Source organism: Rhincodon typus, chromosome 36 (genome assembly GCF_021869965.1).
Source record: "Rhincodon typus isolate 14 chromosome 36, sRhiTyp1.1, whole genome shotgun sequence".
Taxonomy (NCBI): Eukaryota; Metazoa; Chordata; class Chondrichthyes; order Orectolobiformes; family Rhincodontidae; genus Rhincodon; species Rhincodon typus.
The window spans coordinates 16291401-16306035 of NC_063367.1; the positions used below are offsets into that span (position 1 = coordinate 16291401).

The window sequence follows — 14635 nt, forward strand, 5'->3', positions numbered from 1 at the left end:
GAAAATATAATTCACTTTTGTGCAATGGTGTTTGATGGCATAGTCTTCAGTATGACAGCATGTTGTCACCATGTGTTCTCCTCCTGAAGTGAATTATTGTTTGAAGGGCCATATTTGTTGTGAATGCCGCCAATAGATGTGCAAAAAAAGTGCACAACCTCATGTATGAAATGATAGAAGGAAATGGTGCTATTGGGTGCTTCTGGAAGTATGAATAATGTCCCTATATGTAGACTGGTGATATCTTCAGCACGTAAAAATGCTTCCTGTGGCTGTTCTGCTCTATGTGCATGGTGGCCATATTGCATTTGGTTCAATCACTCCATTATTAAAATGTTTCACTGGCTTCAAAAATCTAGGTGTATCGAAAGCCTTCAAGAACTGTATCTTCATCAGTAGCCGCTTTTGGCAGTTTCTTATTGCATTTCTCTTCACTGTAAGTTTTGTTTTTTGTAGGTGGATGGGCACTAAGCATGAGAGAGCTCAAATTGTTACAAACAATAGGCAAAGGAGAATTCGGAGGCAAGTGGCAACTTAATCTGTTGGGTTTGGGGTCTGACCTGAGGTTACTGTAAATAGGGTTCACTTATTTTCTATGTTCTTATATTTGTTCGGTTAGTAACTATTGTTTTGTATTTGAGAGACTTTGCTTTGATTTTGAAATACTAATTATAGATTCATTAAAAAGTATTTTGTCATTCTGTTGAGGGTGATCAGAAAGAAATTGCCCTCAGTTTTTAAATGTTGTCAGTACGATAAACATTGATGTATTTACCCACCAAATATAGCCATTGTGTTGCATGACTTTGGGGCTTCCGGTCAAGTTGTACAATATAAAAAGTTTATGACATTTGTCCGTCAGGGTCCTGCAGTTACCCATGATATAATCACCAGATCATGAGTTTGGTGCTTGAGGGATAAATGTCAGGCTGAATATCGGAAGAAATCCTCGGCAAACACTGTCATGCAATTTTTTTGCCCCTATTCTGAGAGGATGGATAAGAGCTCTGCTTGACATCTCATCAAAATAACAGCACCCCTGACTCCTGTCAAAAAGATACCAAAGTATCAGCCTTGACTGTGTGATCAATTCTTGGGAGTGGTATTTGAATCTACAGCTTGCTGATTCAGAGGCATGCTGATGCTACTGTAAGTGGCAGATCTTGTCATTTGGATTGGGATCAGCATTGCCTCCGAAAAGAAGTAATGACTACAGGAAAAAATATTTTCATGCAATTAATAGTTATGATCTGGAATGCGTTGCCCAAGCTGTGGTGGAAGTAGTGTCACTTGAGGCTTTCAATATGCTGGGCCAATCTCTCTCTCAGGGGAATGGCATTCAGTGAATTCCTTCTTCAGAGGACCAGCACTGATATGACAGGCCATTCTGTAACCATTCTACAATTCATAATATGATTGTAAGTGTCCTGCAGGGGTTTGTAAGACTTAACCATCTGTCTTGTTTTGATACTGTCTTGCCTCATTTAACCATGGTGATCTATTATGAGGCTTCATTACTTAACCATAAGTTTCTAGTTCAAAAATACAACTCTGTTTTGCATGTCCACAGATTTTGGTGTATGTGATGCACCTCTATTGACTCAACTACTTCTTTTCCTCTAGATGTGATGTTGGGTGAATATAGAGGCAACAAAGTAGCAGTCAAGTGCATCAAACATGATGCAACTGCTCAAGCATTCATTGCGGAAGCCTCTGTAATGACGTGAGTTTTACAATAATTCTCTAATCCCTTGTATTCCAAAATAAAACAGATTTTTGAAATGGTAGTTAGTGTCACACATTAGAAATTAAAGTTGTGTTGGTTTCATTTTGAAAAACGTAGATTTTGGTCTGCATTCTGAGCCATTGTGGCAAAAGGCGAGTTAAATTCTTCGCTTGCCTGCTGCCTTTTATTCCATAGCGTTTTTAACTCTACCTCTGCCAGTTCATTTGCGCACTTGATTCAGCATTTATGAATTACTCTGTCATGTTTATTTTCAGGAAATTTCATGGATGAATCTCTCCAATTTAAACTTATTGCTCAAATGACAAAATTGAAGAAACCATAGACATTATTTTGTATTGTGTGCAAGATCTTTAGCTATTGGATTGATGAAAATTTTGAACAACATTGTTTACTTTGTGCTTTGTCACAAGTGCATATCAACCTTTATTTATTACATTGGAATCTTGATTTGTTTTGCACGGTGGTGTAAGTTGCGTAACTGGATGAGCAAATCCAAGGTTATGTTCTGAAACTAAATTCAACAAACTGAAGATTGTGGGCTGACTGGGGTGGGGGAGTGGGGAAGCAGGGAAGCAGCATTGTTGGATGTTTACAGGTTCATTAATGACCCGCAGGGCAGAGAGTTTGCTTTCTGGTAATTGTCAGTAATACACGAGGAAATTGACTTGGTTCCCTTCAACTTCTTGGGTCATATCAATCGGTTTTAATGACATTATTGTGAAATGCCTGTGAAGCATCAAATCTGGGTAGTTTGAGTGGCCAATAAATAAGGTGTGCTGAACATTTGCTGACTTGGAGAATAGAACTGAAATACTAACATTTAGGTTTTCTGAGGTACTATATATTTTTTAAAATGTCTTGACTAGTGTTTTTCTAACTTTTTAAATGTTAGAAACTCAGTTTTTCTTTCTTACAGGCAACTCCGTCACAAAAACTTAGTACAACTTTTGGGTGTCATTGTCGAAGAAGGCGGGTCATTATACATTGTAACAGAATACATGGCAAAAGTAAGTATCTGGTTATGATACTTATGTAGATTGAAGGACTTGAACCAACTTTTAATTTTGTAATCTTCGAATACTGCAGTTCTATATGTCACACCTTATGAAGTCCAAGGCTTTCAGCGTGGCTCTCTACAGCATAAACTTGTTTTCCTTTTATCATACCATTTATAGCGAAATGGAATTCCCTTCCAGGGTTGTTGTCTGCCATAGGAACTAAATCAACATTTGAGGTTAGATTTCAGGTGGATGTAAGGTTATGGAAACTAGTTGTGTAGAAGTGATTTAGAACTGTTCTGTCTTGTTGATGGCAGGTATCAGCACAGACATTTGGGTAAAAATTCTTACTTAGTTTCAGTTCTTTTTACCCAGCAGCTGTGTATTTGATACAGATTTTGTTTCACGTTGCAGGGCAAATTTGAATTTTAAATTTTTGTGCTTCAATTGTGCGCCTAAACAAAATTGTCAAGAAATTTTCAGAAGTAGTATAAAGGATATGTAGTTATCAAAGTCTTACTTTTTGAATGGTATAGAAATATCTTACGCAAGGTCTACCTTGTTTCGAGAATACCATTTTTACCGAGTTCATTGTGTTTTATGCAGCTACTTGGTAATGTGGTTTGTACTTTGAATTAATAGCACTCCTTGATACTAGATCATTTAATGTTGATTGCCAATTTTAAAGTTCAGATCAGGTACACTGAATCAACATTGCTTTTAATCCACTTTTGTGAACCAAAAACCACTTAGATTTAATCTTTCCAAGCTGTGTTTTATTACTGACCCTGATTTTCATGGTCAGTGTCCATGACAAAGCTTGCTGTTGAAGTTGAGTTTTGCTGCCAAAGATCTAGCCATGTCTGTAGCATGGATGCTCCCTTTTCCAACTTTGGTTCGCATCAGATACCAAGTCAAAGAGATTTCCAAGTTTGCAAAACGTGATGCTATTAAGCAGGCTAAAGGATTAACCACACTGAAGCAACCTTGCAGCCTGCAAGCCAGTGAAATTCAATGAAAAGGGTTCACCTAGAAGTATATGATTAATGCATACATATAGGATTAAAGTAGGAACTAAAATACGATTTTAAGAATTGGTCTTCCCTTCTTAATATTTAGTCAGTTGGAGAATTTGAAAAATTTAATATTAGGTTTTCAGGACCGGGAAGTTTTGTTTTTAAACCTAATCATTAACCTAATTTTAAAAACCCAGTTGTACCTTGTTCAAAAATAGAAATTTTTAACAACAATCTTTACTGCAAGACTAATATAGTGAAGGCGCCTGTTCTTGACAGTTTAATGATTTTTGTTTGCAGTCTTGAGATGCTTCAGCAATGCACCCAAGGGAGAAGCATTGGATCGTTTATAGCAACCTCTGGATTTTTGTATTCATCTGACTGTACACACTTGGAAATTGTTATGAATTTTGGAGGAGATCGTGCACACTGACAATTTTTCTGTCATCACTATTACTGAATTTTGTGCTATTTTGTCTTAGGCCAGTATATATTGTTAAGTACTTGTAGGTGGAAGTTATGTAATAAAAGTAGAAAACCCTCGAAAGGGAGCGAATCTGCAGAGAGGAAAGACGCATTAATTCTGTGGGTGTAGACCACTTGTGCTTTTTCAAGTTGTGATTTTCTTTTAAATGTTGGGTTGTGATGTTAAACGTTTAAACGCCTGTCGATACTAACCCGAAAAGATCAAGTTGTTTTGCCTGCTGTCTTTCTAACAAATTAACTGGGCACTAGTCAGTTAATTTGTTGTTTGGTATGTCACCCTTTGCTGAAGTCAGATAGCTATCATATTTGCCTATGAAATATTGGTCACACTTCAAACAGTTGGCTGTGTAAAGCTTTGACATGTTCTGGAGCACTTTTCTTTCAATCATGTGCCATCTACCTGAAGGCAAGCCCTTGGCTCATTGTCTATTAATTCTTCATACCAAGCCCTTTTTTAGCAGTAGTGTTTTGCCGCAGCATTCCACTCTTCGGCAGGACAAGGAGGCACTTTGCATGTCTTCCCCATTCAGAATTGGAATCAACCTGTTCTGTTGTGTCATTCTCAACCTTGCAATAACCACCTAGCTAACTGGACATAATGTTAATGCTAAGAATTTCTTCAACTTGTTTCACCACTTTCATGTACAAATTGATCATTTCAAGTCATTTTTTTGGAGTATTGCGGATACAGAATTTCACCTCTAAATCTTCACTGCTCCCCAAAACTCATTACGTGTGAAATGCATATGTCTGTCATGAATAAAGGGTGCTTGGATCAGTGCAAATGTTTCAAATGACTGTGGTAAGAATTAAGTTTCTGTTCTTTACCAGGGCAGTTTGGTGGATTACCTGAGGTCAAGAGGAAGGTCTGTCCTTGGTGGAGACTGTTTACTTAAGTTTTCCATGTGAGTATTATAACCATACGATCATAATTCTGAAAATTGCATACAGGTTGAAGGAAATGGTACAGCAAATCAAGAAATACCTGAAATGAACAAATGGATGGGACCTTTTACACTCAAGTTGTTGGGAGTAATAACATATCCTAATTTCCCATCTGTTCCATTTGATGGCCAGTGCTTGCAATTTTTTGTTAAATGTATCTTACTTTATTACTTTAAATGTCAATGTCCAATGTATGAAACTCATTTTTGTTTACTTTTAGCGGATTGGTTGCTTCTCTCATTTCGTTTTGTTGCCCCATGGTCCCTTCCTGCTGTTCTTTTGACTTGTTCTGGCTGATAATTGTTTTCATTCAATGCCTATCATTATAACACTATTTACTGTGGTTATTTAGCCGATTATTGGACCTAACCCACACCTACCCTCTTCCCCTAGATTTGGTCTTTTGTCTTGTCAATTGAATAACTAGCAGCTGGAACTGCAGAACTGTGGTTAGCGTTTCTAAATTATTTGGCAATGGTTTTCTAATTTCTGGGCTGTCTCTTATAAACATTGCCGACCCAAAGAAAGCTAATGTCATTGCAAAAATATTTGTTTAGATATGGCAATAAGTTTACATGTAAAGAATTCCTTGTGAAAGCATCAAGAATTTTCTCATCCATCTTACAAGATTACCCAGCCCGAGTTTTAAAACATGCTGAAGTAAGGCAAATTTCCACACTGGAGGTATGAAAGGTTTTAATGTAGAATTTGCTTTCCGCCACGGTGAATTCATATCTTGAGAATGAGTGACACAGTAATTTATATTTTATTCAAGAAGAAAATAATTCTGCCTGTACTCTGTTAAATAATACGTTGATTTCCTTTTTGTTTTTCAGTGATGTCTGTGAAGCAATGGAATACTTAGAAGCAAATAATTTTGTACATAGAGATTTAGCTGCTCGTAATGTCTTGGTCTCTGAGGATAATATAGCTAAAGTTAGTGATTTTGGCCTTACAAAGGAAGCTTCTTCAATGCAAGACACTGGAAAGCTCCCTGTGAAATGGACTGCACCTGAGGCTCTTAAAGAAAAGGTAAATATGATGAATGGGTAATAGGTGTAACAAGATTTTTTTTTATTACTTTGTGGACTTCTGTCCTGCTGAGAGATGTGGCTGACTTATGAAAGAGCTAATCTTTCCAAAATGTGGATCTTGATGTTGCAAAGGGGTGAGTTGTAGAAGTGCCTGGCAGCTATACTTCAACTGCTCTGCTATTTTGGGTGTTATACAGATAACCTCTTGACTTCTAAGAACTACATGGTGATTGAGCAATGTGATGTTCTGTGTACAATGGGAAACTACTTCAGTTTTCTCCACTGTTCTTCTCTATTTTCTACAACAAGTGGAGACTGGCTGTCACGAGTGTGCAACAGACATGAGTACATGAGTCAAACTGAAATTGCTAATGGCAAGTTGAAATGGTAAGATTGCCTTGTGCACTGTAATCTGACAGAATGAAGTATAGCTATTCAGTTACATCTTCAGAGGTGGTATAGACCTTTTGTGATAGACTGAAATAATAGACGCATCATTTAGTTCAGTTTAGTCTGAAGCCTGAACTGAGTTTGTACTACTATTTCCTTGCTGTGATATTTGCCACTCATCATTGAAACATTGTGGGTTGTTTCTATTTCCTTGACAAAATATATTTGGCTTTCATTTCTGCCAGGATTTGAATTGCTGCAGCTGTGACTAAAACCATGAGATAAAAAATTTGCAGCTATGTGGAACCACTTGCTCGACAAAATTCACCTGAAACTCTGCCCCTGTGCAGATATTCATAAACTGAGTTGACTAATGCTTGTTTCACTGATGTTAGGCCATGGAATTTAGCTCTCCACCTTCCACACCAGTCCAACAGAATAATACCTGTTGACTTCCTGGTCCAGTTTTTCCAAATCCCCTGGGTAAGTCCAGGTTTGGATTAAAGAAAATACCTGCCTTCTATTGTAGTAGTCTGTCAGTACTTCCTTAAACGTTATTTGCTAGCTTGACCTACAACACAACTTCATGCACTGGATACAAACAGTAACTATGAAATAATTTAGAAGAATAATACACAGTTCTTGACTTTTATTGCAGAATTTTTCTACTAAGTCAGATGTATGGAGCTTTGGAATTCTTCTATGGGAAATTTACTCTTTTGGGCGAGTGCCTTATCCCAGAATGGTAGGTAAAAGTATGCACTTTATTACAACCAAGGCCGTATATATGGAGTATATACGAAAAGTACTGTTGTTATATCTCATTTTCAGTCTGAAAGTCATACAGCACGGAAACAGAACTTTTGGTCCAACCGTCCATGTCGAGCATAATCCCAAACTTAACTCATCCCACCTGCCTGCTCCTGGCCCATATCCCTCCAAACCTTTTCTATTCATGTACTTCTCCAAATGTCTTTTAAACATTGTAATTGTACCACTTCCTCAGGAAGTTCATTCCACATGTGAACCGCCCTATCACCCATGTCTTTTTTAAATCTCTCTCTCCTCTCACCTTAAAAATGTATCCCCTAGTCTTAAAATCCCCCATCCTAGGGAAAAGATGACTACCATTAAACCTGTCTATACCCTTGGTGATTTTTATCAACTTCTGTAAGGTCTACTCTCAACTTCCTATGCTCCAGTGAACAAAGTCCCAGCCCTTTTTAGAACTGAAACCTTCCATATCTGGCAACATCCTGGTAAATTTCTTCTGAACCCTCCAACTCAATAATATCCTTTATATAACTGGTACCAAAAATGAAGAGTTGGATGCATTTATTAAACTGCAAGCACAACAGATAACAGAGAAACAAAATAAAAGATTAAGAGTAGGTCATTTGCCTCTTTGAACATGCTCCACCATTCAATATGACCATGACAGATCATCCAACTCTGTACTTTGTTCCCACTTTCTCTGCAAAGCCTTTAGCCCTAAAAACAATATCTAACTCATCCAATGCTTGGCCTGAACCACTTTCTATGGTGGAGAATTCTATGGGCACATCATTCTTCGGTCCCCTGTGTATTTGACTTTTAAGAGTTCTGATGAGATTCCACGTAAGAGATTGAGCACGTAAAAGTTCCGAGTGCATGGGATTGGGGGTGTAGTGTACTGACGTGGATGGAAAACTGATCAGAAAGTAAACAGAGTAGGAATAAATGGGTCATTTTCCGAATGGCGGGCAGTAACTCATGGGGTACCACAGGATCAGTGTTTGGGACAGAACCTACAGCCGCTTGCAATAACAAAGCGATAGCTGAAATATGTTTTCAGTCTTGTGCTCATTTGCTGGATGTCTGATATGTGCTGTCTTAATGTAATTTGAGCCAGTTCATTCAGACCAGCAATTTGTTTTAACTGTTGTTCATTGCTGGGAGCCTTATGGAATTCTTAAGTATTCTGTTTGATCTGCACTCCAACTTCTCTCGTTGATGTACACTATTTATAATTGTTGAAAACTAATGACAGAGTGGTTATGCCCAAAAGACACATCAGATCTCAGTTATCAGATTTTAAAGAGGACTTTTATTATACCACTTGATTGCAATTACATTACATTCCCAATGACCTATTATTTACTTATTTTTTTCAAAGAAAAGTTGTCAGTGACTGTGTTTGTCAAATATTCCTATCTCAATGGACAATGAACTGTTTCTGAATTTTTAACCCAAAAGACAAGGTAGAGAGAATGGATTGTTCATTAATTTCAGTGTGAAAAATGCTTTTGAGTATACAAGCAGTTTTTCAAGCCTTATATTTGGAACTATTTTTCATTCAAGTGGCAGAACATAGACTTCCTGATAATTGTTTTATTATCCACTGTTAACTTTCGTATCTTTAGAAAGATGTTCACTGCATCTATGGCAAAACCTAATGTGGAAAGGCTGTCTAGTACAGGATAGCCTTTAAGGCAAAATATTTTTTATGGTGCAGCCAGCTTACCTTTTCAGGTTGAGACATTTTTTTGGAAGAGTATTAGAAGAACCTTTAATCTTTTTATCAATTCACGCTGACATCTGGGTGTGTTTTAATTCCAAACACACCCTGATAATATCAATTCTCATTGCTAATGTTAAATTGTTGTAGGTATGGCCAAATCTGTTCTACAACTTTGATATCAGTAGTAGAACCTACTGATTGGATCTTCTTGACTCCCTTTGTGAAATATGCATGTTCACATCATATGACACTTTGACTGCTTTTTTATCCCTCTTCACTTGTACAATTGATGATGTATTGGCAGATATGCAATTACATGCTTGCACTTCTGGTTTGTGCAGTACTCTTTGACACTGTAACATAGAACATAGGAGCAGGAGTAGGCCATGCAGCCACTTGAGCCTGTTCCACCATTCAGTACAATTCTTTACAGTACCCTGTGCCTGCTTTGTTCCCACATCCTTTGATACCTTTAGCCCTAAAAAGTGTATATAGCTCCTCCTTGAAAATGTTCAGTGTTTTGGCCTCAACTGCTTTCTGTGGCAGAGAATTCCCGAAAATTTTCCCCATTTCTGTCCTAAAAGGCATACCTGTGGCACTACTCTTCCCATGATATTACATTAGCATTCAAGTAGGAAGAAATTGTAGCTCTGTCTGGTCCTTGCGTGTTCAGCATCAGTTCCTTACATAAGCTGCCATAACTTCATGCATTTATTTCTTCAGAAAATGTTTTCTCTCGTATGTACACACGTGAACAGGTATCACAATTACTTTAGGTGACTTACATTTTTTGCAAGTCAGTTATACATTGATTAGGCAGAAGTTGAATCCATGGTGAATGTGCTTTCTCTTCTGTGCTGGAAAGTGTTTCACAGATTGAAATCTGGCTTCATGTTTTAAGAGTTAAGTTCTTGTGAGCAGAGTTTATTTAGCTTCTTTGTCATCCTTGGACGCAAGTTGATTGTAGTTTCTCAATGCTTATTGGACTACTCTGTTATTGGCATGGAAGGTCACTTGCATGAGAAATATTGGGGAAAGGTTCACTCAAGACTATAGTCAAGACTATAGCTCTGAAGAGCAAATGAACTTGAACTTGTTTATCATCTTACTGTTAACAGTCTTTTTGAAGTATGGCAAGTCAATTGAAGTGCAAGACTGGTTTCAGAACTACAAATATATTGATAGAGATTCTATATCAAGATTGTCTGTTGGAGAGCCATCTGAATGTGATGATAAAGTTGTGCAGCCTTACTCTGGGATATTATTATTATTATTATTATTATTATTATTATTATTATTAATATGCATTACTCCTGAAGCATGTGAAAATCTGAGTGACTTTAATGCAGGGCACTTGCAGTACTTGTGCTCGGCATTTCTTCAAATTGTGCTGCAGAAATTTATGAATCATGCTTATTCATACACTCTGTAATGAAGTACAGTAGTACCCTCTGTAGGAAGGAAAATGAGCTGCATGCTTTGCATGTTTGTAGTGTTGATGTTTTAATTGTAGGGCAGCAGATTAACAACACAAAATGGTTGTTATTTTACAGATTAAAGGTGGCCATTTTATTTATTACTGGTCAATGATCTCAAGCTGCTGACACATTATTAATCAGTAATAGAATAAATGCTGAAATATAAGAATTTTGTAAGGAATGTGAGAAATCCCCTGTTTAAGGGAATGGATGGACGTGCACTTGGGCATCTGATCTTTTATGATTACTGAATTACTTGGACTGAAAAAAGCTCACTTATTTGCACCTCCCATCATTTAATTAAGTTTCCCTTATTCCTCCTCTTCTGTCCCAGTGGATGATTTCTGTAATTAGAGTGACCTTTAGTACAGTATACTTACAGCTCAGCATTCTTTTTGTGCAGTTCCAAACCAATAATTTTTATGAGACCTAAAACATTTTGCAGATCTATTACAAACTTGCTGTGCTGTTTTCTTGGCATGCTTCTTGGCAACATTTTACAATATAATTTTCTCAAACAAAATTGTTCTTAAATTTTTTTTAAGACAGCTAGATTTCTGTTAAGCAAAGAGGTGAAAGATTATCAGGGTAGACAGGGATGCAGATTTGAAGTTACAATCAGATTAGCCAATTTGCTGAATAGCAGAGTAGGCTTGAGGGGCTGAATGGCCTACTCATTTGTAGGCATCTTCATATGCCCTTACAAACCCGTCACATTGCAATGGCACCTGATCCCAATGCTTGCAGCCCAACTGTTAAAGGTTTATTTACAGCATGGTGTGTTCATATAGAAAGCTTCAATTTTAAACTATTGACATGATTTTGTGAGCTAATATGACTGCAGACAAGCGTAGATTCAGTTGGAGAAATTAGCAAAAAAAGTGTCAAATTACCCCCATTTTGTAATATGCTTATGGATTAGGAGCTGGAGTAAACCCCTTGAGCTTGCTCCACCTTTCAATAAAATGGTGGCTGATTTGATAACTATTCATTCGCCCTTACCACCAATAAGCTTTTACTCCCTTGCTTGTCAAGAGTCTATTTAGCTCTGCCTTAAAAATATTCACAGGCTCTGCTTCCATGGCCTTTTAAGGAAGAGTATTCCAAAGACCCTCAATCCTCAGTGAAAACTTGCCCTAACCTGTGTCTTAAATGGGTGACCCCCTTAATTTTTAAATACCTTGTTTCCTATATACACCCTTTCAAGAAACCTCAGGGTCTTTATATGCTTCAGTCAAGTCACCTGTTAATCTTGTAACTGCAGTGGATACAAGGCTAGGATGTCCAACCACTTGTCTTAAGCAACTTGCACATAATAGGCGCTAGTCTAGTATACTTTCTCTGACCTGCTTTCAACACACTTGCATTCTTGCTTAAATAACACGACTAATACTATACACAGTATTCCAAATATAGTCTCACCAAAGTACAACTTTCCTACCTTTTTGTATTTACTTCCCCTTGCAATATGTAGTAACATTCTATTGGCATTCCTATTTACTGCTACAGCCGCATACTAACCTTTTGTGGCTTATGCTGTTGAGCACCCACATCCCTCTGCATCTGAACTCTGCGTGCTCTCCATTTAGATAATATGTTTCTTTAATTCTTCCTACTAAAATGGATAGTTTCACATTTTTGAGACCTTTGCCCATTCACTTAACCTATCAGTACCCCTTTGTAGCCTCCTTGTGTCCTCTTCCCAATTTACGTTTCCAGCAATCATTCTGTCACCTACTTTCCTACCTATCTTTATACAACAATTATTTTTTCTTGGCTGCTCATGCAACTTTATTCTACACTGGAGTGCATTCAAGTTTGGTATAGATAGATTTTTGATTTCTTTAGGAATCAAGGAATTTGGGATGCAGGTGGAAAAGTGAAGGTGATGCAGAGTAACCATGATTGTACTGAATGGAGGAGTAGGTTTGAGTTGTATGGTCCATACCTTCTGTAGCTTGTTATTTGTGTGCCACCATGAGCCATTCAATTGTGCAAGGTTTCAAAATGGAGTTGTGTTATGATCCCAGCTGGTGTTAATACTGAACAAGTCAGACTTCAGAGTAAAACCCAGTTTGATGAACCAACTTTTGTGTAAAAATTCTGCCAGTATGCTTTTACAACAGAATAAAACATTTTTTAAACAACAAAAACATGAACTAAATTGCACCAGACAAAAAAAAATACAGGCATCAGAAAATGATTTGAATTAATACTATTCCATTTATTCCAGCAATATCCTTGCTACCAACCACTAAAACTCCAATGAAGAATCATCACTATGTTGACGCTAAGGTTTCTTGCTCTGGCTGGTAGAAATGCAGTCAGCTTCCTTTTGGCAAATTTCTGCCCATTCACTAAATGCTTTTTCCTTCAGCTGGTATCCCTCCCAGAGATATCTAAAATAAACAAAACTGAATTCATTTTAACACTAAGTTTTTAAATTCCCAGAATTCTAAGTGGTTTTTTCCCCCGGCACTCGCTCACTGACTTTTATTTCTCTCTGTTTCCCTGGACCCCTGTCGCTACACAACAGTATGGTTTTCTTCCTTTATATTTTAAATGCACTAAATCACTTTAACCTTATTAAGATACCGGTTTTAAAAAATGCTTGCAGATTATGTAGCATCAAGCCCCCAAGAACACTCAAGCTGTGTTTCCTCAACTCTCAAGTATAAATTAAACATAAATTACCATTAGAAATAATGCATAACTGAGTAAAATATTGCTTTAAAAAGTATTCCTTGATGTATTAATCAAACTCTACTTAAATACAGTTTTAAAGGTTTTTACTATCTTTACCTCCACCCTTACCCTCCAAACGAAAGGTTGTGTGTCTGTCAGAACTCTGCTCTGTTGAAACATCACTGAGCTGAAACATTAACTGCTTCTCACACCACAGATGTTGGACCTGCTGAGTTATTCCAGCATTTTCTGTTCTTTAATTACAAATGAACTGTCCTTTATTTAAGGAACAGCATCAACCACTGGGGCACCTAAAGGTGAGAAGAGTGAATTGCTATTTTTCTTTTTAAATTCCCTCAGCCTCTGAAGGACGTGGTTCCTCGTGTTGAGAAGGGTTACAAGATGGATCCACCTGACGGATGTCCACCTGCCATATACGAATTGATGAAACGGTGCTGGGAGCTTGACCCTGGTCGTAGACCCACATTCAGGCAGTTGAGGGAGAAGTTACAAGATACCAGAAAAATGGAACAGCACCTGTGACACCAGAATGCCATGGAACTTCTTTTTCTAAAAAAAAAAAAGACTGCACAACATTAAACCAAGAGTGCTGAGACTTTTACAAAGCAATCTTCTTAAGAAAAGAAATTGAACTCTGCATATCATGGCCTTGTGTTTCATTTCCCTCTCAGTTATGTGTGCTGCAACAGAATATCCCTCTATCCCCATTAAAGAAGCATGCTTAAACACCTTTGTCGAGTCCTTTGGTCCTTGTGGTAATTGTTTTGTGCCAAGTGCCTCCAGCCACAAAGACGGTGCTTACTTTGCAATGTGTTTGTTTCTACCAAAATGCGATTCACAGAGGTTTGGTGAGGAGATGGTTTTCTTTAACCAGCGTAACCCAGTTTTGTGTTTTCTGCTTTCCCATCTAAATTTGCTTAGCCAGGTTTTTTTTAATACTTAAATTGTAATTTTTTTATAAAATAAGAGGGTTTTTTTAAATGTTCTGTAATGTTCCACAGATTTGACAAACTCATTGCATGTAGTGTGGGAGGCATTCATTTCTGTCAGTGCGTTACATTACATTCATTTTAGCTGCCAAGGATGAGATTAAATAAACCATTCCATATGATCAGTTCGAAACGGCTGTTATGTTTTGATTTTAATTTGGCAAAATAAATTGGGCTGCTGTCTTTGTCTTCAGCCCTCTACCACAGGAATGTAGAAAATAGGAGCAGAAGTAGAATGGTCACCCCATCAAGCCCGCTCCACTAGTCATTTATGACCATTGACGATCTACTGTCTCAATACTGTATGCCTGTGCTCTCACTGCACCCCTTGACAACTCCCAGCCTG

General features: G+C 37.5%; 1 protein-coding gene across 6 annotated transcripts in view; it reads left to right on the forward strand.

Annotated features, from left to right (window-relative positions):
- csk (C-terminal Src kinase) overlaps nt 1-14422 on the forward strand; it is a 128801-nt gene extending 114379 nt beyond the window's left edge. For all 6 annotated transcript variants that reach the window (XM_048617135.1, XM_048617136.1, XM_048617133.1 and 3 more), the window contains 7 exons: nt 457-522; nt 1624-1723; nt 2664-2754; nt 5079-5152; nt 6029-6224; nt 7275-7361; nt 13640-14422. In XM_048617135.1, coding sequence (XP_048473092.1) covers nt 457-522; nt 1624-1723; nt 2664-2754; nt 5079-5152; nt 6029-6224; nt 7275-7361; nt 13640-13822 — 797 coding nt within the window. In that variant the 3' untranslated portion in view covers nt 13823-14422. The remainder of the gene's footprint in view (nt 1-456; nt 523-1623; nt 1724-2663; nt 2755-5078; nt 5153-6028; nt 6225-7274; nt 7362-13639) is intronic.
- The last annotated feature ends 213 nt before the right edge of the window (nt 14423-14635 follow it).